We start from the raw sequence: 21,347 nt of genomic DNA, 5'->3' as shown, positions 1-21,347 counted from the left end.
CTTGTCAAACAGCATAATAACTATTGCTCTGCACCTTCATTTCTATTACCTTCATGTGTGGGCTCTGGGGCAAATCTTTTCTTTCTCAACTGTAAGCTCCCTGGGGGTGGGGGTGGGGTACAGAAACCCTTCTGTTCAAATACTGCACAGCAATTCGGAGAGTACACTTGGGAATCAGGCAGACTCCAACTGGAATCCTGGCCTTCTCATGTTATTGGTCTCTGATTGCTAAAAGATTTCTAAACCTCTCTAAGTTTAAGTTCCCTTACCTGTAAAATGGGGATATTGATACCCACAGTGTACAGGTAGGTCATGAGAATGAAATGAGATAATATATGAAAAACTTAGCATAGCATCTGGCACTAAATAATGGTTAAACAAATGGTGGCCATGAAATTATTTATTATATTTCTTTCATACTCCCCACAGCATAGTGCTGGCTACATTTTTAGATTTTCAATAAATATCACTTGAATTGAAATGAAAATGCAGCTGGTTTTCAATTCAGCTGTATTGTGGTCTTAAGGAAACTTCCTTCTATTCTAGGAAAATATTGCTGTGGGGGGGGAGGGGGCGGGAATCAGAAAAATCAAACTTAAACAAGTTCTCATAAAAGCCTCAGAATGTCCTAAAACCCTGACTCACTATAATTTAAACCATCTATGACTGTAATCTCACAATGAAAACAAACAAAACAATTCTGGAGTCAACATATAAATGTGTAATGATTTACATAAACTTTCTCCTTGTGTATGTTTCCACTCATATAAAGAATCACTCCCAACCTGGGAAAGAATCCCATGAACCATGGACTGAAAAGCATAGAAACAGACTGACCCTGCAGTACTCCAGTTTAATGAGGTACTTTTTTTTTTTTTAAATTGCTGAAGAGTTGATTTGGATTGTCATTAAAGAGGTAATCTGGGATTCTCCCCAATTAAGCCATGCTTCATAATGTCATTAAAAGCTACTATTCGGGGCGCCTGGGTGGCTTAGTCGGTTAAGCGTCCGACTTTCGCTTAGGTCATGATCTCACGGTTCGTGGGTTCGAGCCCCGCGTCGGGCTTTGTGCTGACTGCCAGCTCAGAGCCTGGAGCCTGCTTTGAATTCTGTGTCTCCCTCTCTCTTTGCCTCTCCCCAGTTTGTACTATCTCTCTCTCTCAAAAAAAAAAAATAAAAAAAAAAAACCTTAAAAAAAATAAATAAAAAAATAAAAGCTACTATTCTAAGTATTTTGGGAGGTTCAAGAGGGGATTCTTTTCTTTGATTGTATGCCAATTTTCTTTTTTTACTTCAGACAACAAAAAAAGGACACTTAACAAATCTCTCTTGGATATATTCTGCAGCTTATTAAATCACTGTCTTCTCTGATTCTAGATCTGAAGGTTTCTTCCCGAGACTGAATTCTGCAATCAGCCACATTGAAAAGGGAAGAGATGTGAGGGACAGCCTCTTCTCTGATCTCCAAGTGTAGAAGGGACATTTTGGAACTGGATGTGACTTTGTAACACTCTAGGTAGGAGGGACAAATCCCTATTTGAAGATCTTTGATGTCTCCAAATGCTCTGATGAGAAAAAAACTTAGGTCCTCAAACCTCAACAGCTCTTTCTTAAAGAAAATAAATTGGCTCCAGTACGTAAATCCTTTTACCTTTTCCAGCGTTCTGAGCTTGGCTGTGGGAACTTGAGGGCATCATGCGGTTTCCTTCATTTGTTTGATTTTCTATAAAATGGCCTCATTCCTTGCTCCCGGCTCAGGCAGGATATTTTAAAGTGTTGAGGGCAGGATATGGGAGGAGAGGTTTTTAGGCACTAAATGATGGTCAAAAGATTCAGCAATATTATCAACGTGAATTAGAGAATGATTTTTTAAATCATAGATTTTCATGTTGGTAGATCTCTGGAAATCTCATTATTGTTCAATCTATGATTGTATAGTTGCTCCACAGAGGCTCTGTGACTTGTCCAAGCCCGCACAAATGTGCAATAAATGAGATAATGTACATGAGTGTGTAGCACAGTGCCTGGTGCATAACAAGCACTCAATAAATGTCAACTGCAGTTGTGGCCATTGATATTATTGTTGTTGCTATTATTCAGGTCTCCTTACCCTTACCTCAGTGCTCTTTTTTATTAGATACATAAAGAAGCCACACTACAGGTCCAGCCATTTCTTGCTATAAGCAAAATGATCATTCGAAGGAACCATCTCATTTCTTTCATAACTCAGAAGGTCCAAGTGGGGAGAAGCGCTACATCTTGCCAATAACACAAGAAGCCAAAACAACAGAGAAACCTAATTTGAAGCTTGCCCATGGAAGAAGAGTCCTGACCCTTCTGACCTTTCCACCCTTGACTAGTAATAGCACAGAGGAATTGTACACTGTGTGCCAGGGACTGAATTCAGGCTCCAGCAACCCTCCTTGCTCTCAAGTGTCCGGGGAAGAATAATGTCCTAGAAATACAAAATGACACTGGCAAGGAGCAAATAAACTGCCCCACACTTGAAACTGGGAACAATGTATGGTCAAATGGAAAAAAAAAAATTAGACTCTACCACACACCATATATAAAGCAAATTCTATAGATTGATTAAAACCTTGTGTATCAAAAATAAAATGATAAAATTCTTAGTAAAAATATGAATGAAAATCTTTTAGCCTTGGGATTGGGAAAGATTTCTTAAACAAGACATAATAAGATTTGACTATTAAAATGATCAATAAATTGATATTTAAAGTTAAGAACTTCTGGTAGAAAAAATACTCTTAAGCAAATTAAAAGTTATGTGTATAAATGAGAGGAGATATCCATAATACATAAGATCAGCAAAAGATGAATATGAAGAATATATAAAATATTCTGCATATCAATAAGAGAAATACAACCAACCAAACAGAAAAATGAACAAAAGATATGGACAGACCTACTACAGGCATGAAACACAAGTGGCAAAGAAACATAAGAAAAGATTTTCGTCATCACTGGTGATCAAGGAAATGTGACTCAAGACAGTGAAGACTAACCTTCCACGTATGCCTTTATTAAACTTGAGAAGTGGGACAATACCCAGTGTTGAAGAGAATGTGGATCCACAGGATCCCTTACGCATCACTGATGGGAATGTAAACTGCGGCAACCACCTTTGGAAAACTGGTGAGCACCATCTTCTGAAGTCAAGTATTCAGGTCCCTTACGACCAAGCAAATCTTTAGGCAGTTGTATACCCCAAAGAGACTCTTGGATATTTGCAACAAGATGCTTGTATAAGGATGTTCTTAGTAGCAATGCTTACAATAGAGCAATACTGAAACCGCCCAAGTCCTTGAAATTCCATAGTTTATTCACACAATGAAGCCCTCCATAGTTGTCAAAACAAGGAACTTCAGCAACATATAATACGGATGAGTCTTAGTAAAATACTAAGTTAAAATAAAATAAGTGTTCCCCCTGCCAATTTACTAATATTTCAATACCTTTTTCATAAAGATAAAATAACCAAAGCACTAGATATATAGAGACGCAATAAAACTGCATAAAAAGGAAAGGAGAGGAATGATTAAAGAAGATTCAAGAATGTGGTCATCTTTGGTAAAGAAAGAGCCATGTGGTTGCATGTTACTGATTGTTAGGTTTCTTGTTTTTGTTTTGGGTAGTGAGTGCCTGAATGTCTAATTTATTGTTAACAATAACTAAATGAATATGTAAATGGACAAAAGCAGACCCTGTGTGGACCAATGATGAGGTATATTATGAATCAAGTGCTGTGATACCTCCAGTTCTGTACAGCTAAAGTCCTTTCTTTCCTTTGCCCCTTTGTAAGCAATTCTGGCCATTTAATCACATTACTGCCAAGGTCCAAAGACTAGTTTCTGAAAGCTGATATCAGTGAAACTATAGGTAGAGTAGGCACATAAGGAAATAAATCATAGCCCTTACCCATAAGCAGCCCACTCCATCAGCATAAACAGACAAACGAGAGTACAGGATGTCAAGTATCCATGATGCAATTCTGCACTACGTACCATGGGAGCCACTTCTTGCTATCTGCACTGCTTTCCTTTCCCCCCACTCAGTTTCCTGGAGTTGTGCTTCCAATTCCAGCGGCATCAGCTGGGAGGGCCACTTCTATCAGAATCCCCTTGGAGGACTGATACCATGCATATTACTCATCCCCTCACTCCATCTTCAGAGTCAGAATCTTTAGCATAGGGTCCAAGATTCTGCAATTTTAACAAACTCCCCAGGTGCACTTAAAGTTTGAGAAATCACACTTGCAGAGGGTCTATGCCTCATTTTATCCACTTTGTGAATCCAGGATAATACTCTGATCATACTGAACTCACTACCATCACACCTTCCCTACTGTTCAGGTACCCTGGCAGCCACCCTACCTCTATAGCTCATGGAGAAAGAGTTGGGGGAGGCTTCCTCAGAAAGGAAGATGTGACGGGGGGGGGGGGGGGGGGGGGGGGGGGGGGGGGGGGGAAGGCTAGCACCCCCTCTGCTTGATATTGAGACCTGCTGCCGCAAGACATTTGTGTCCCAACATCCCCTCTTGAGCCAAAGTCCCAAAGAGAACCCTTTTAGGTAGGTTGTCGGGAAGGCCAAAAGCAAAGTCTTTCTTCCCTTTCCTAATTTGGCCCCTGGGATACCACAGTTCCTGATGGAACTCTGGAAAGAGGGAGGGGACTATTTTGAATCTGAAAGATTGGTTACATCTGAAGCCACAAGTCCATTAAATGAAAACCTTAAGTTGCCACAGTACAATGCAAAGTGAAAACTCAAGAAGACTAGATTAAAAACAAACAAAAATTAGAAGCTGTATCATCTTTGGACACTGAACTTGATGCAGAAATTTGCAAACTTGCGACTGTTGTGTCCCCACTATCTCCCAGGCTCAACTTATACTAGGGACTGAGTAAGTGTTGAATGGGGCGGGACTGGAATGCCTACTTACTGAGGGGTAGGGGAAGGTACTGGGGAGACAGAACTCATCCAAGACAATATTTGCAAGGAAAAGAAGTGAGGAAGGCTGTATACAATGCCATGAGAGACAAGAAGTCCGCCACGAGACCAGCTCATGTCCTGGGAGGAATAGGACTTGTTCCCTTACTGCCTTTTCCTTCTGAACAGTCTCAGAGCACAGCCTGATGTGGACATCCCACATCCCAAGTTCCGGGTGACCTCCTAACACCACTGTTTGCTGCGGTGCAGCTGTGCTCTGAAAAGCGACAGCAATATAGCTACTACTGGCATCAAGAGTTCCATTTCTGACCTAGGCAAAGGTCCCTATGCACAGTTGTCAGAAAGTTGCCCAGCATTTGAAACAGAGATGAGGAGCGGAGGATTCAGGAAAAAAAAAAAAATCCCTCAGGAGGAACAGTGAGGCATGTCTCCTAATATGAAAAAGAAAACATTTTCAACAAGAAAATAGGCACTGTCTTCTCCTTTTTATTCATTCTGAGAATAAAGCATGATATAGTAGAAAGAAGACGAGTTTTGTTATTCAAATGACTTGTGCCCTCAACCAAGCTCTAACACTACCTGTGAATGGCAGAGACAACAGTCATCAAAATATCCCATGTGTAGCCCATCACTTCCAGATTTCCTTGCAGCTAGGTTTGGAACTTGTGATGGGTTCTGGCCAAAGAACTGTGAATGGACTTGGTGGGTATCACCTGCAAGCTGACATAGAGGCCGTGGTACCAGCTGGAATAGCTTCAGAAGGGACAAAATGCACAGGGCCCCATCAAACTTTGCAGAAGAGAGAAATAAACCTTTACATTGCTAAACCACTGAGACTTGGGGATGTATTTCCTACTGTGGCATCACATAGCCCAATACATGAATACCCTAATATACCGTGTAATACTTGGTCTCATTAGGATGAAAGTTACTTTATGTTCCAGGCCTTGGTTTCCCCATTTATAACATAGGATAATAATACTTATGATATTAGGTTGTAGTGAGAATTTAATACATGTTTATGTTCTATATAGTACCTAATGCATAGTTAGCATGTAATAAATATAAGTCTTGCTCTCTCTAAGATGCTATTGATGGCATTATTATTTTTGTGGCTATTATTGTCATGCAATAGATACAATAGATGTTTTTCTTAAATTGTTTTAATACTTATTTATTTGCGAGAGAGAGAGACAGAGAGACAAAGAGACAAAGAAAGACAGAGCGTGAGCAGGGAAGGGGCAGAGAAAGAGGGAGACACAGAATCAGAAGCAGGCTCCAGTCTCTGAGCTGTCAGCACAGAGCCCAACGTGGGGCTCGAACTCACGAACCATGAGATCCTGACCTAAGCCAAAATTGGAAGCTCAACTGACTGAACCACCCAGGTTCCCCAATAGATGCTTTTAAATAAGCAGCAAGTGTGTAAAGTACTCCGCTGGGTAGTTTTACATATGTTATCCAATTTTTGTAGCTAAAGAAATCCCGGTTCAGAGAGGTTACTTGTTCAAAGGAACACAGCTAGTAAGTGACCAGGCCAGGATCAGAAACAAAAATTACGTGAATCAAAAGTCTATATATTCTCATGGCAACATTCCTACTCCCCTTCTTCAGATGTAGAATCCTAGAGGTTCAGAGATGTTACATAAGTTCATCAAGCACAGTTGTAGAGCAAGAGGACTCTCCTCTGCTCCCAGGCCAGTGCTGCAGTGATGTGCTGATTAGCGAAGAAAACTCCACGGCACTGGGCACAGTCACCTGTGCCCCCATCCCCCACGCTGAGCTGTGGTACTATAGTCAACAGATAAGAGGAGGGGGAAAGGAAAGTACATCCCGCTACAAGAAAATGGGATGCTTTGTATTCACAGAAGAGCTTCTCAATAAAGTTTCCAAAGAAAAACCCACTAGCTGAAATAAACATTGGAAGAGTTTTCCAAAGCTCTGTCAGGACTCTGTCTGTCTCTGTCCCTTTTTGTCTCTTTATTCCCTTCTGTCTCACTTTCTCTATCTCTCTATGTTTCTCTATCTTTGTCTCTGTCTCTGTTCTTTTCTGTCTTTTTCTTTCCTTTTATCTTTCTTTTGGTCCCGGCCTCTCTGTTTCTCCATCTCTGTCTCTGTCTCTCCCTTTCCTCCTCCTCTGTTTGTTTTGGAAGTTGAGAAAAACGAGCAATGTGGATCCTAGAGCAGTTTACACTGAACCAGATGGTTCATCTGATTAGCATCAGACTAAAAAGACACATTACTTAGAGATTAGGTTCTCATAGGGACAAATCTGTTCCAAAGGCACATAAGGTTTGCTTTTCTCGTAAGACTCCCCTCGGAGCTTTCTCCCGGCATATCTGTTCTTTTCTCCCATCACCACCAGCAGGCAAGTCTGAGTCTGAGTTGGAGAAGAAAGCAAATTAGTCTCCACAGGTTTCTGAGTTCTCCTCTCACTGAACCCTGAAATCATTCACACTGGGTGGGCCACTCCTTGTGCGACCTTGGCTGCTTGAGACTCTTAACTCCCTCACGCCCCAGGCTAAACAGACTTATTGTGCCATTGAGTCCACACAACAACCCAATGACACTCCTTTTGCGGTTATTCCCACTTTACGGATGAGGAAATTGAGATTTACAAGATTAAGTAATTTACTCAAGATTATAGGTCTAGGAGAAATTGAGATTAATTGCTTCCATGAAAGCAAAAAGGGGGGAAAGTGTGTGTGTGTGTGCACGCATGTGTGTCTTAAAAGGGGCTTATACAGCAAACCATCATAAAAGATGTCTGTCAAGTGTTCCAAACTGTGTAACTATGTTGAGGTCTGCAGCCAGACAAACAATAAAATGGGAAAGCATAAACTATCTCACTCTGACCTGTATTTCTTACAGCATATATAGCACAGGCCTTTTGCAAATATAGGGGGAAATGAAATTAAGATGGGGGGGAGGTATTCAGATCAGAATAGGAAGCACATATAGGCCAAGGCCCCTTTATTGAATGAGTTCTATGTTTCTCAGAGGTTGAGGATATACATGTAGCTTCCAGGGAAATAAGAAAGCTTGGTTTCCATGCAACTGTCACATTTGAAGGGACCCCCTTACTGCAAGAAACTGGAAAGTCAGAACAAAAGCTAGGAAAATAGAAAGAGCAGCAGGAATAATAACCACAACACCCATAATAGCAGCTACCACTTAGTATAGGATACTGTGTTGCAATAGGCATGTTAAATGCATTATTCACCTCATTAGCCACAAGGTAGCCTTAGGACATAGACATGGTTATTATTTTTTCATTTCACAGATGAGCTTACTGAGGATCAGAGAGGCTAAGTAAATTGCCTATTGTCACACAGCTAATAAGAAGATGAACCAGGAATTCAACCCAGGCCTACTGATATATAAGAACAGTGCCCTTAACCAGTAAACTTTGTCTCTTCCCCCTTCTCCATAGGATGTTCCTGAAGATAGGCCGATAGGATAGTCTGCCAACATTTCAGAAAGTGTTTAAAAGCCTTCTGGCCCCTCTGCTTGATGTCAATACACATGTTTAAGGCTGTGAGTACAAGCTAATGTCACAGACTATCCTCCAGGCAATTTGCACATCTGGCGGTTAAATGAGCACAGGCTCAAAGCAAATCACATCCCTGAGGCACAGGACACTTCACAGGAAGAACAACAGGAGGGATTTCATTTCAGCTCAAGGAATCAAACTCACCTTATTTAAGGGTATAAAGGAGACACTCACCCAAGAGCCAATGACACCCAGTAAGCACATATGAATTCAGATTGTATTAATTTGGAACCTGAGCACTTAAGAAGGGGCATGAGCTGATGTTTCCCTTTGGGGTTATTTTGGGAAGAGGGTTCACTTAGCAAATCAGTAGTGGCTGAGGAGTTACCTTTAAGCTGTGCATACTGCTTTCACATGTGAACCAGGGATGGATAGACTAATTATACATTGCCCCCCTTTAAAAGGGGTCCCCAAAGAGCTGCGTTCACCTACTTCTAGTCTCTGTAAGTGTTTAAAGGGAAGAATTTTGCATTTCTTTTCCAACTGGGTACAACACTGGGGCTGGCCTTCTGTCTGTGAATATTAATCAGAGGGTTTTTACCGAATCTGAAACTCAGAGACACAGCATGACTGGTGAGCAGCAGCTGTCCAGCCTGCTCTGTGATTATGCTGACTCTCAGGGGCCACCACCAACCCAGGAGATGCGACTCCAGGATAGGAATTACTCCAACTTCCACCAGCCCGGAGTTGACACCACATGCCCAATCCAGGACGGTGCCGGCACTCCATCTGGCCTTGATGCTGAGCCGGGCCCCTGCAATGATGTTAGCTCTGAACAATGAGGGGAAGCCAAGCAGCCCCCACTCTCTGCTGCCTCTGCAGTGCAGCACCATATGTACCTAAAGTCATCCTAGTCCGTAGAGTAGGACTCCATTCATCTACAGTCTCTACAAGTGACACCACCCGAAATCCAGGAAGAAACTGCCAGGGCAGGAAGGGGCAGGCATATTTCACAGCTTTCAGAGTGAGGGCAATTCAGTCTGATGTGGAAGTCAGAACATGAAACCACAGAATGTTCACATTTAGAAAACCCAGTACACAAAAAATGCGAGAAGACTTATCAGGATTAGTTTCTAATCACCTTGTAACAAACCACCTTGTACAAGCAAACCATATATTTGTTGCATTAATCTGTTGTCACACATCTGTTTGAATGGTCAGGAAACCACTGACATGACTATAAAATCACAAGAAGAACACTTTTCTTCTCATGCCCTTCTCCTACCCTTAACTCCAGGGATAGGAATTCAGAGAGCAATTTTGGATGCACTATGTTAACCAGACACTGTGGGGAAAGAATATTTACAGTGAAGTGGCTCCTGAATATTTCTGTGATTACTAGGCAATTTACATAAATATTCAAGCCCAGCTCTCTGAATAAATTTCAGCTGGGTGAGGACAGATTCTCTGCTTTCTAAGACCTCTTGTTTTTTGCACAGTTTGCTTCTCATTTTATCACTGACACCAGTGTGGACAAAAAGGAATTAAAATTTGGGAAGTATTGGCCTTAGCATACAGAAAGCATACAGAAAACAGTGCTGACTCTCAAAAATCATTTTTTTTTTCACCCTCACAGATAGGACAGATATCAGAAATGGCAACTGTTGCTGGACTTGAGGTGGATGATGAATACTGACTTCTAAGCCTGCCTGGCCATATCCAGAGGTGTGGCCATCTAGCTCACTGACCTTATAAACAGAGCTCCCCCAGGCTCATAGCAGTGGGACACTGGTCAGAGGACTGGTGGTTCCCAGAGATCAGTTTGGGATGAGCAGCTCTGACTATAAGTCCTGCCCAAAGTCAGTATCATTCCCTGCTCTTAAGAAAATACCATTAAGTGAAGAAACGCAAAGTATAGGACAGTTGGATATTATGCTATTATTGTAGTAATAATAATAATAGAAGACCAGGGATGAATATATAGTATACATGTGTCTGATTGCTTATACATGGAGTATATCTGGAAGGAAGCACAAGAAACTAGAACCACTGGTTGTCTCTGAAGAAGAGATCAGAGAGACTATGAACAGGGTCTGGGGAGACTCTTTTCATGTGGTACCTTTTCATACCTTTGCATTTTGATCCGTGTAATTTCTATTCCACCAGAATTTCTGAGATGGGTCACAGAAATCCGCATTAGCTCTCTAGTTTATTCTTACACGCTGGAAACTTTGAAAACTTCTCTGTTATAGGTTTTTTCTACCACAAAATAAACTTCACCTACTTCCTCTCAAGTTGAAGACAAGCATACAAGTATAAACCATGTAGGGGGAAATCTCATGGCAGAATGACCTAAAGATATGACTCCAAATTTACCATCTCATTAAACTCGCTCAGGAAGAGCAATCAATGCAACCTAAGCTTTCCTAAAATCAATTTAGATTCCGATGGCTTAGTTGTCAGCTACTTCCTACTTTTTGCATTTATTCAGACCAAGGAAGTTGTTAGAGAAGAAATGTTTGAGTCACTGGGTGGGTTGTTCTGGCCTGTTGAGCACGTGGTTTATGGCACCCCCCGCCCAGCCAGGATGCTTTGCACTCACCTTGCTTCTTAAAGAGGTTGCTCTGGACTATTTCATTCATAGATTGAACTTTTTGCTTTTGGAGTTTCACAGGGGGGATGCAGGTGTAGAACTCATATAGGAGTTGGCTGAGGACAGGAAAGACAGGAACGCAGAAAACCAGTTAGATCGGTGCTTCCCACAAGCTGGCACATACAGTTCACTCCCAGACGGCCAGCTCTGTAGAAATGACATACATCTTGCTCCCTTGGCCGCCCAGTTCCTGGCACAGCGTCAGATGCATTGTAAGCCTGAGTGGCATTGATGTTAATGTTGACTGTTAATAGCATCCAAAGAGATGCGAAAACCTGAAAATAATACCAGTAACCCTGAGCCCTTATGTGTATCAGACACATGCTCTGCACTTTACATCCATTATGCACTTTAAACCTCATGACTCTCTAAGATAGATACAATACTTATCCCAGTTTACAAGTGGAAAAACTAAGGTTCAGAAAGGTTAACTAACTTTCCCAAGATTGCGTAGCTGGGGTGGGGAGTTGAAAAACAAGGATTTAAAATCAGGTTCTGATTTTGTTCCCATAACATTTTATTTACTAATGTTTTATATTAAGTAATGCTTTATAAGTCTTAAGATCAAAAGGGTCCCCATTTAAAAAAAGAAAAAAAGCTATGAAAAGTTATGAGTTAGACCTAGTTTAGGACATGAAAAAGGAGATAGTTCTTCCCAGAAAGAGCGAACACAAAGACACTGCTGAAACAGAATTATAGCCCCTGCCAGCTTTCCAAAATCAGCTTATTGTGCTCATTCATTCTTTCAAGTACTTGTTAAGTATCTATTTAATGTGTGATGGACAGTGTGCAGAACAGTGGGATACAGTAGGAACAGACTTGGGCCCAGTCAGCATGGAGCTTACATTCTGACGGAGGTTGACATTACAACACAGAAGCAAACAAATAAATACAAAGGGATATGTGCAATGAAGAAAATAAATAATTAGGAGTTGCATCAGAGAATAATGGGGTAGGGGGTGGGGGAGAAATTTAATTTATTTACAATATTCAGAAGTGTCTTCTCTGAGAACATAACATTTCATTTGAGACCAGAAGGATGAGAAGAAACCAGCAGACATCTTGATACAAAGGAAAAAAAGGACATGAGTGAGAAAACCAGTGAGATCCAAATAAAGCCTGGGGTGCAGTGAATAGAATTAAAGGGATGTTAATTCCTCAGTGTTGACTTATGTGCCATAGTTATGTAAAATTTGAACTTACTAAGGGAAGTTGGGTGAGGGTGTGCTATCTTCGCAACTCTTTCCTAAATCTAAAAGTATTTCAATAGAAAAAGTTCTTAAAATCTTCTATATGTTATCTCAGAATGTAGGTGAATTTAAGAAAAAGAGGAAAAGACATACTGGTTCAGATGCCTCTATTCTAACAGCATGATCACCCTAAACTAATGTGTTCACCTCATGAGACAAATGTGGTAAGGGAGGAGAAAGCAAACGGGAGCCTATCTCTATTATTCCTGAAAATGACCGAAGGTTGCTCTCCATTTGTAACTATCCAGCATACAGGGCATAGACTGGGATCCCCAAATATCTTTTGAGTCCAAACGAAATGAAGGCTTTTATACCAACTATCAGTTCTTTAACCTACATGTTTGCATGCCGTATCATTTATGCCATTAAAGAAGGATGCTTATACTGTGTTGGTTTTCACCAAAGTCTGGCAAAACAAAACTGGAATGTCAAAATCCTACAGTGGAGGCCTTATAACATATTCCCACCATGTGTCCTCTTCACACCAGTTCCGAGTGCCCATCTAGAACCCCCCAAACACCCCTCCATTCCCACTAAACCCCTGGCTTGCCATCAGAACCCAGGAAAGCACATCGTGAGCTCTCACCTGAGTAACTTTGCATCAAAGACTGTTTCCACATCATGGAGGACAGATGGGATGTATTTCAAAGCTGCCACCTAGGTGGAAAGTAAAATAAACATGAGGGATGCCCACATCCAACAGCTCCACATGGTAGGAGGGTACTTCACGATGTGAGAGGGATCAAGGGAAAATGACCCTGAATTCTGGACACTCCTACAGAGATTCAATACCCAGTATGTTGATTGAAACATTAGCATGCACTTCTTTGATTACAAAAGTAAGTCACAACTTCTTCTATCTTCAAGGAGGAAGTAATGTATACAATGATCACAGACTTTGAAGTTAGACACCTGCTGTCAAATCCTGGTTCTACTCCTAGTAACCATGTGGTTTTAGGCAAAACTTAACCTCTCTGTCTCAATGTCCTTATCTGTAAAATAGGGAAGATAGTATGTATTTTGCAGGATTGAAAAAATTAAAAATAATATACATGAGGCATCCAATAGAGAGCCAGGCATATTTTGGGAGCCTGTTAAGTGGTAACTTATATTATTATTGGAAGACAGTGTGTTTGAATTGTTTTGTTGGTGGCAAGGACAGCTTAGACTAAGTTATTCATATTTTCTCACCTTGGCCAATTTGTGAACAATGGTGGGCATGTTTTGGTCCACTAGCCGGTTTAGCATACTAGTTGTGCATTGTTTGTGGCCTGTTTCTTTCCTCTGTGCAAGTTAACTGATGCATCCAGAGGTATGAGACACAACCAGAGCCCCACATAGCATCATCCTTTGCTAGGTAGCAGAGTAGACTGCAGTTTCTCCAGAAGGAGTTATAAGTCACATGACTGGAAAACAAGAATCTAGTGGAAGGATGTATTTAAAATTTTTCTTTTTCTTTTCTTTACACTCTAAGTGTATTATAGTCAACATGTATCACCCTTTAATGATCAGACCAAAATAAAAATATTGAAAATTCCTTTCTTAAAGAAAATCTTAACTTCTAACCATATACAACTGAGCTTCTTAGTTAACATAAATAATAATTATGACTATTCTCTGAGAACTCTGAATGCGACAGGCACTGAACACCTGACAGATTATCTTCTTAAACCTTACATCAGACCTACAGGAGAAATAATATTTTCATAGCTAAGGACCTCTTGTGCAGCAAAATTAAACAGCTGAAAGTCACAAAGTTAGCAAGTAGGAGAGGCACGATTCAAACTCAGGCAGGCTGCATGGTCAGCCACCCTCAGAAGCCTTAAGCTGCATGCCCACCTCACTCAAACAGCAATTGTCTCTCTTTATGTCTTCATCCTTTCCGTTGTTCATGATTTTTAAAAGTCAGCAATGTATGTGCAATGTAAAGAAACATCACACAGGATGAAGTATTAAGGTGAAGAGTGTCACTGAAGTCCCACATCTCCATCTCAGCCAAAAACCTTATTCCCCAGAGGGGCCACTGTCAACACTGTGCTGACTTTCCTTCTTGAGTGTTTTCTCTGCAGGAATGCACACAGGTGCATCCACACGTGTGTGTGTGTATGTGTATGTGTATGTGTGTGTGTGTGTGTGTGTGTGTGTGCGCGTGTTTGATTTATCCAGTTCTGCACCTTATTTTTTGTAGTGGGCCATCTAGCACTGATATCTTTGCATGCCATCTCTTAGAGTGCACACCCTTCATATCTAACCACTACTCTTTAACCTCTTTAAAGAGTACCTTCTTTAACCTCTCCTTTACTGATGGACTTCACACTATTTTCAGTTTTTCTTTATTATAAAATATGTGGTAAGTAAACAGTATATAGAATTATGTACCTGTGAGAATCCCTGAAGAAGGGATTGCTCAAAGATGAATTAGTGTATCAAAATGTGTATAAGTATATAAACATATAAATATATATATGAAATATTGTCATATTACCTTAGAAATAAGTGACAACCAATTTCCTTTTACTCCTTTCCCTATAACCCTGCTAACACTGGCATACAAATATTTTTAGTTTTGTCAATGTGATGTATAATTTGCAACTGTAATTTACAAATCTTTGGTTTCTAGTGCATTGGGCACCTTTTCTATATTTATTGAACATCTGTCTTTACTAACTTGCTTGCTCATATCCTCTCCTCATTTCCTTTTTGGGTGATTTATTTTCTTATTGGTTTGTGGAATTCTTTATGTATCATTAAAATTAGCAATTCTGCAGTAACAAAATTTGAAAGAATTTCATTTTGCTTTTGTCCTGTTTGCTGCTTGTCTTTCAGCTTTGTTTATCAGATCTTTCACTGCACAGAACTTTAATCTGTATGTTGTCAGATTTGTCAGAGTTTTTCTTTATAGTTATTTGATCTTGTGTCTAGGAATTCATTTTCCATTCTTTCAAATCAAGATGACAAGAGATAACAAGATTCCACAGCTGATGCTCTATTGGGCCACTCTTGTTCTACAGGATGGTGCTAGGTATTCTGTGAGGGGAAAAAGGATTTGCAATTAAATAATTTGGGGAAACTTTGATTTAAGCAAAAATAAACCAGTGAGCTTTTTTTAAATTGCAGAACTTTTTAGAACTGTGATATGCTAAGACACACTATAACATCCTCCCAGGAAGTTACAATGTCCAGTACATTCCAACCTGGTTGGTCAAGCCATTTTTACCAGGAAATCCCAAGCAGATGTGTCAAAAACAGATGCCTGAAGGGCTAGGCAAGCAAAAGAAAAAAGTGAAATGGAATGAGTCTGGGCCAGTGGGAAGTAGTGAACTATGTGGAACCCACATTCTCTCTAAAGAATAAGTCGTTCTGGTTTACCTGTTTTATCACCATGCTAGCCAAGTCAAACACATCAGCAGGCTGCACTCCCTCCATGGGCAGCTTGTTTACAATGTCTAAATTCTAAAGAGATGCCCTGTGCTGAGGCATATGCTCTGAAAAAGTCTGGTCCAAGCACTCCTAGCAAACTGTCCTTCCATTCACTCTTAGGCTAAAGAACACAGTGTTCTGGGCCACAGGGGCCTGGGCAGGAACCCCAGTGCTCTACTAGCACCTGCATGCACCAAGGCCCATTTCTTCATACCCTGAGCCTCAGCACCTTCATGTGATATGGTAAAGGGGAATGATGTGAAATAAAGTATATCATGTAACTGTTGCAATTTCCAGCACACAGTGGGCCCCCGAAGGCGTGTGTGCTAAATTTCACCTTATTCCATCTCTCAAACCCCTACACTCATTCCCCAGCCCGTGGACAAAGTATAACACATACTCCATAATTAAGACCAAAGTGAGAGGGCAAAAACAGAAATAGAACCCTCAGCAAGTTGGGAAAGCCAGGACCTCAGTGCCTGCAGCAAGTTATTGGCTTTCAAGGGCTGCATATCATTCCAGGGCTTTGAAGCGATGCTGTAGAATTGCAGCCACCATGAGTTTACATCAACACTTACATGTAAACACTTCAGCTATTAGGAAGGAGAAGTTGGACAGGGCTGGAACGAGGGCTATTTCAGAAGGAGCCAATCTTCCCAGCTTCTCAGCTCTGGGCTGGCAATAAAGTAAAACAAACTAAGTAGCTGTTGCCCTGAGACTCAGAGGGTGTTATCAACTCAACTGGAGAGTACTAAACTTCCACCTGGTCCAAGCGGCCTCACAGAGAAGCAGCAGGCCTGTGGTTTCCTTTTCCAAGAAGGATAGCTCATCCCTGACCTAGGAAGTTTGCAGCACTGGCCGCAGGGCTCCTGTCCTTAGTGCTCCCCTTCACATGGCCCTTACACATGTGAGTGGAATAATAGCAGGCAGGTGCAGCAGAGCAATGAGCAAGCTCCCCTAGAAGGCAGAACAGCTCAGCCGTAAGATCCCCTGGAGACCTCCCTTTGTTGCTTGTTTCTAAGGCCTGGAAACCAGAAATAGCCTGGCGTTTTAGACCCACTGGCCTCTTGGAACTACTTTGTTGGTATGATTTTTACTCTCATTAATACTAATATTATACATAAAATAATATTGCCATGCTATTACTCTTAGTCCATAGTATATATTCCTATATTGCATATAATATTTAAGAGAAACATATACAGATAAGTTTATATGAGTGTATGTATATAAATATATATAACAGGATTATTAATTACAGAGTTTTAAAATAACAACCATTACTGGAAACTTTAAATGTGTTAAATACTTTATATGCATGATCTCATTGTACTTTACAACTACTCTAGGAATAGATACTGTCATCCCATTTTACCAGTGAGTAAACTGTGGCGCAGAGAGGTTAAATAATTTGCCAGAAGCCACATAGCTACCATGCAGCATAGTAAGAATATGTACCTTATTCTTTCCAGCTGGCCCCCAGACAATGTGCTTTGCTACTACTCACCCTGCTATAAGGAAAGCCTTCTGTCTTAGAAGGTGAGGAGGTTTCAATAGGGGAGAGAAGGATGATTTGGGAAAGGAAGTAGATAGAGAACTTTCCCCTTTTTATGAGGATAAGTTTTAAAAGAAGGTACAGTTTTCCTGGCATCTCCTCAGTTAAGGATCTTCCTCACGACATATATCAGGGGCTGTAAGAATGGAGACCAGGAAAACATTTGTCAACTTAGTACTTAGCTTATCATGTAGCACCAAGTAGTTTTCTAGATTGAGTATCAACTCTGGACCCCTATCAAAGGCTATCTAAAGGCTAGTATCAACCTCAAGAAGAAAGCCAAATCCAAACCAAACAGTAATGGTTTCACTGGCTCAGAGAGAAGTCATGGGAGGTCACCTGAGATGATTATTATCCAGATAGACTTCTCTACAATTGATAATCCTGGGCTGCTAGAAAATAGCAAGTATTTAAAAATAACAACAAAAATCAAAACCAAGAAGTTACACTCTCTGAAAATTTATGTGGATTTGCCTTTTGAGTGTTTCCTCCAAACAGAGGAAGAGTGAACTGCACTGATGCCAGTAGACAGAATTTTAGCCAAAAAGAGCATGCCTTGCACTGATGCAAGGTATACAAGAGCACTAGACATCTTCCTCACTCAAGAACACAGACAGTATTTCCAACCCACCAATATTCAGTCCTTTGATTTTTGCCAAGCGTTGAATGGTTAAGGTCCATGGAAAGTAGACAATGTCACAGAAATTCACCACAGCATGACCACAAGAAGACAGCTTCCCCAGAGATACAGAGCTGTCCCTAAGGAGAATACATGTCGCTCTCCCAGGACGGTCACCCTCCTCGCCAATCTTTCAGGGAAAGAGAAGGAAAGAGGGACCAACACATTCCAGAATACATGAGTCTCCATGCTTTCTGTAACGCAACATTATGCTGGCCCCCAAAGCTTGGTGGGAATAGGGGAGTTCAGTGTTTACACATGGCTGGCTGAAGAGGCAGATGGTCTGAGTCAAGTCCCTGTGGACCACTTTTATCTGTGTGGCCATGGGGAAGTTAAATCTCTGTGTTCTAGTTTCCTCACCAGAATGGAGGAAATAAAGTTACCTAATTCAGAGGCCGACGTGAAGATTAAATATTAGTTATCTGTATGACTACAGCAGCCTCACTGGAACAAACTTTCATCCTCCTCATCACTGAATCCATTGTCCTTAAATATTACACCTAAGTATGGGGTGTACAGTTGGAAAGGGACAAGTTAAATAATGAGTCTTGTTTCTCCTACTTTGGGAACTTAGCCTACAGCCTGTGGGCCACTTCGCGAGAATGGACCACTTTCTTTCCTTAGTTCAGGCATTTGAACATTTTATACTAATAAACAATGAAAAGAGTGGAAAGAAAAATGTATTCTTAATTAGCTTGCTTTCATGTCTATGGACCAAACATCTATCCATCTTTACTATTGTTTACCGTTGCTTATTGCTTATCTACTTGGCATTTTGCAGGAAGACTTGGGTCTTTCATAAAACTATGCTTTGTTCAGTGGTGATTAGGAACTCAAACTCTGGACTTCTACAGTCTGGATTCAAATCCCAGACCTGCCCCTTCTTAGCTGTGGTTAAGTTACTCAACTTCACTAAGCCTCCATTTCCTCATCTGTAAAGTAGAGATAAGAAGAGTATTTGCCTAATAAGGTTGTTGTTGTAAAAATCAAATGAGCTAACAATATATGTAAAGCTCTCAGCTTAGTATGTGATACATAATAAATGCTAAAATACAAAACAGTGGAAGCTTGTAGTCACCCTTTCATTCATTCAGCTAAAAAATATTCGAGTAACTGGGCATGGAGGAGGGCACTTGTTGGGATGAGCACTGGTTGTTATATGTAAACCAACTTGACAATAAAGTATTTAAGAAAAAAATATTCAAGTACCTATAAGTGGCAGCTGATGATTCAGATACTAGGGATACAAAAGACAGAGTTACCCTGCCCTCCTGGACACTCTAGTGGCATTATTAGTATGCATGACAATCATAGTTGACATGGGAGAGTACCATTCAATAGGAGCTGTTCATTTATTTTCACTTGTACCATCAAATTGGAACATTATGATAAATCTTGGACCTGAAGGAGAATGGGAAAATGGGTCTACCTAATGTCACCAAATGCCCTTTCCTCATAAGGGCTCATTTAAGCTATATCCAATTCACTAGTGTCTGATTTTGATCCTCTCCACCTACCATCAGTTTTATCAACAGTATTCACAGGCCTGGCACACACAGGGACTTCTAAGCTTATGGTCTGTTACTGAAAATACATGGAAGGGTGCCTGGGTGGCTCAGCTGGTTAAGTGTCCGACTTCGGGTCAGGTCATGATCTCATGGTTCCTGGGTTCGAGCTCTGTGTCAGGCTCTGTGTTGACAGCTCAGAGCCTAGAGCCTGCTTCAGATTCTGTGTCTCCCTTTCTCTCTCTCTCTCTCTCTCTCTCTGTAGCTCCCCTGCTTACACAAACTCTCTCTCATTTTCTCAAAAATAAAAATTTTTTTTTTTTTACAAATAGTTTATTGTCAAATTAGTTTCTACATAACACCCAGTGCTCATCCCCAAAGTGCCCTCCTCCATGCCCATCCCCCCTCCCCCCCACATCCATCAGTCCTCAGTTTTTGTCAGCATTCAAGAGTAAAAATAAAATATTTTTTTAAAAAAGAAGAAAATACATGGGAACCCCACCTTAATCCATTCCTTGTGACAGAGAAAACATTAACTTTGGAATCAAGAGACCTGGGAAGCTTCAAATCCTAGCTCCACCACTGTGGATAGGTATAATTTGGGATGAATTATTTAACTTTATGAGCCTTCTGTGGACACTGAAGACAGTGATTCCTTGCAGATCTCTGGCAGGATGAAAAACACTGTATGTGAAGAGCCCAGCTTCATGCCTGGCACACGGTAGGTACTCCATCAATGGAAGGTATTTTTAATGATCTTCGACCTTCTCTGAATTGCTGGTTTTAAATTCTCCATAGTTTAGGGTGAGCTGCTGCCATGCCAACTCTGAACAATAAGGAAAACTACAGGAAGCAATGCACAAAAGCCAGATGAGTCTTAGAAATGAGAAATAATTTGAGTAGGTCCCAGAACTCACAATGGACAAAGCTGAAATTGAACCAGACCTGCTCTATGCCAAACTGAAGTAGACTTGAATGATGGCTTCCACCATAAGCTGCCACTCAGCTGGAAGTGTCGAGCTGGAACCAGGAATGGTACTCTACCTTCTCACTCAAAATTTATGGAAGCCACTACTAATCAATCACAGAACTCTTTCCCACCATACATACTCCATGCAGGCTTGGAATCAGGACTCCAGTCATCCTGTCCTATTTGTCATTTCTTTCTTTTCCATAGAGTCAGTTCATGTGGGTTTATTCTCCCTGAAATTTATATCTATGTTTCTTGATCTAGTTGAATAACCAAATGTCCTAAAACTGTTCAGCCTCATATGACAAGGTTAGGAATATAAATATCCCCTCCCACTCTAGGAAAGTTCTCCAAAAGCTTCTGTTTTATGATGAGGTAAAGAAGGGTGAGATATAAATGGCTAAAAACAATCAATTTAAATTGAAATATGTAATAGGCTCTATAGTTCTTGCTTAACATACATTGCTTTATTTAATCCTCTCAATATTTCCTCTAAATTAGATATTAGGCCTTCTACTTTATAGAAAATTAAACAGAGGCCTGAAAACAGAAACAATTCACCCAATGTTACATGCCCAAATACAGATTCCCAACTTTCACCCAGGTCTCTCTGGAATGAAATCCAAAATGCTCTCCTGTGGCAAATGGCAAAGTCTGAGAAGATTCCTTATATGGAGTTTGTTAACATTACACGACCTTGACCCCTCTCCCCTCATTAGCCCACACTTCACATCCTAAAACAGCATTAAATCTTCAAAGGTTATTGCTTTCCATATTTAGATATGGCTACATGCTTCTTTGATAACTTTTTAACAGCCATAGAAATAGGTGGAAAGTGTCATTGATTTTAAGTAAAT

The 21,347-nt window shown here is 40.7% G+C and overlaps 1 protein-coding gene across 1 annotated transcript in view; it reads right to left on the bottom strand.

The window, feature by feature from the left end:
* Positions 1-21,347, bottom strand: part of DOCK2 (dedicator of cytokinesis 2) — a 415,239-nt gene that overhangs the window by 284,255 nt on the left and 109,637 nt on the right. The window contains exons 24-25 of the mRNA XM_039235715.1: positions 12,948-13,018; positions 11,061-11,167 (exon numbers count right to left, since the gene is read on the bottom strand). Of these exons, the coding sequence (XP_039091646.1) occupies positions 11,061-11,167; positions 12,948-13,018 (178 nt within the window). The remainder of the gene's footprint in view (positions 1-11,060; positions 11,168-12,947; positions 13,019-21,347) is intronic.

Source organism: Hyaena hyaena, unplaced genomic scaffold, assembly GCF_003009895.1.
Source record: "Hyaena hyaena isolate Hyena2069 unplaced genomic scaffold, ASM300989v1 scaffold_102, whole genome shotgun sequence".
NCBI classification, from domain to species: domain Eukaryota; kingdom Metazoa; phylum Chordata; class Mammalia; order Carnivora; family Hyaenidae; genus Hyaena; species Hyaena hyaena.
Note: the sequence above shows the minus strand (reverse complement) of the source record. Positions and strands in the feature narration are given on the sequence as shown.